At 48.7% G+C, this 448-nt stretch overlaps 1 protein-coding gene across 1 annotated transcript in view; it reads right to left on the reverse strand.

The window, feature by feature from the left end:
• LOC107709510 (collagen alpha-1(XXIV) chain-like) overlaps positions 1-448 on the reverse strand; it is a 125,639-nt gene that overhangs the window by 38,386 nt on the left and 86,805 nt on the right. Inside the window, exon 34 of the mRNA XM_016514004.1 lies at positions 128-235. Coding sequence (XP_016369490.1) covers positions 128-235 — 108 coding nt within the window. The remainder of the gene's footprint in view (positions 1-127; positions 236-448) is intronic.

Genomic DNA, 448 nt, shown 5'->3' on the forward strand with positions numbered 1-448 from the left:
CACCTACAATCCCTGCCGGTACGAGACTCGAACCCGCAACCTTTGGGTTACAAGTCCGACTCTCTAACCATTAGGCCACGACTTCCCTATTACATTAGATTCATTCCGTCACTCTTTCGTGACTCACCGGGAAGCCTTTTTCCCCAGGATTTCCAGGAGGTCCTAGTGGGCCAGAGTCACCAATCTCACCCCTTTCTCCGGCTTCTCCCATTGGTCCACGGTCACCTGGCTCACCCTAGGAAGTAATAACAGAATAAAAACAATTTTTTTCCCCCCAAAATTTTGTTTTGGTTCCGGTACAATGGTTTTGGGAATCAACACAATACGATGTTGACAATGTGTACTAGGGGTTGCACCGACTAATCGACTAGTCGACTTCAATGCTCTGCCATGACGCTTTAAGCTTGACGTCGACTAGTCGCTGGTCCTATAGAGGGCGCAACAGGAT

The sequence above is a fragment of the Sinocyclocheilus rhinocerous genome, unplaced genomic scaffold, assembly GCF_001515625.1.
Source record: "Sinocyclocheilus rhinocerous isolate Xijiao unplaced genomic scaffold, SAMN03320098_v1.1 scaffold686, whole genome shotgun sequence".
In the NCBI taxonomy this organism is placed as follows: Eukaryota; Metazoa; Chordata; class Actinopteri; order Cypriniformes; family Cyprinidae; genus Sinocyclocheilus; species Sinocyclocheilus rhinocerous.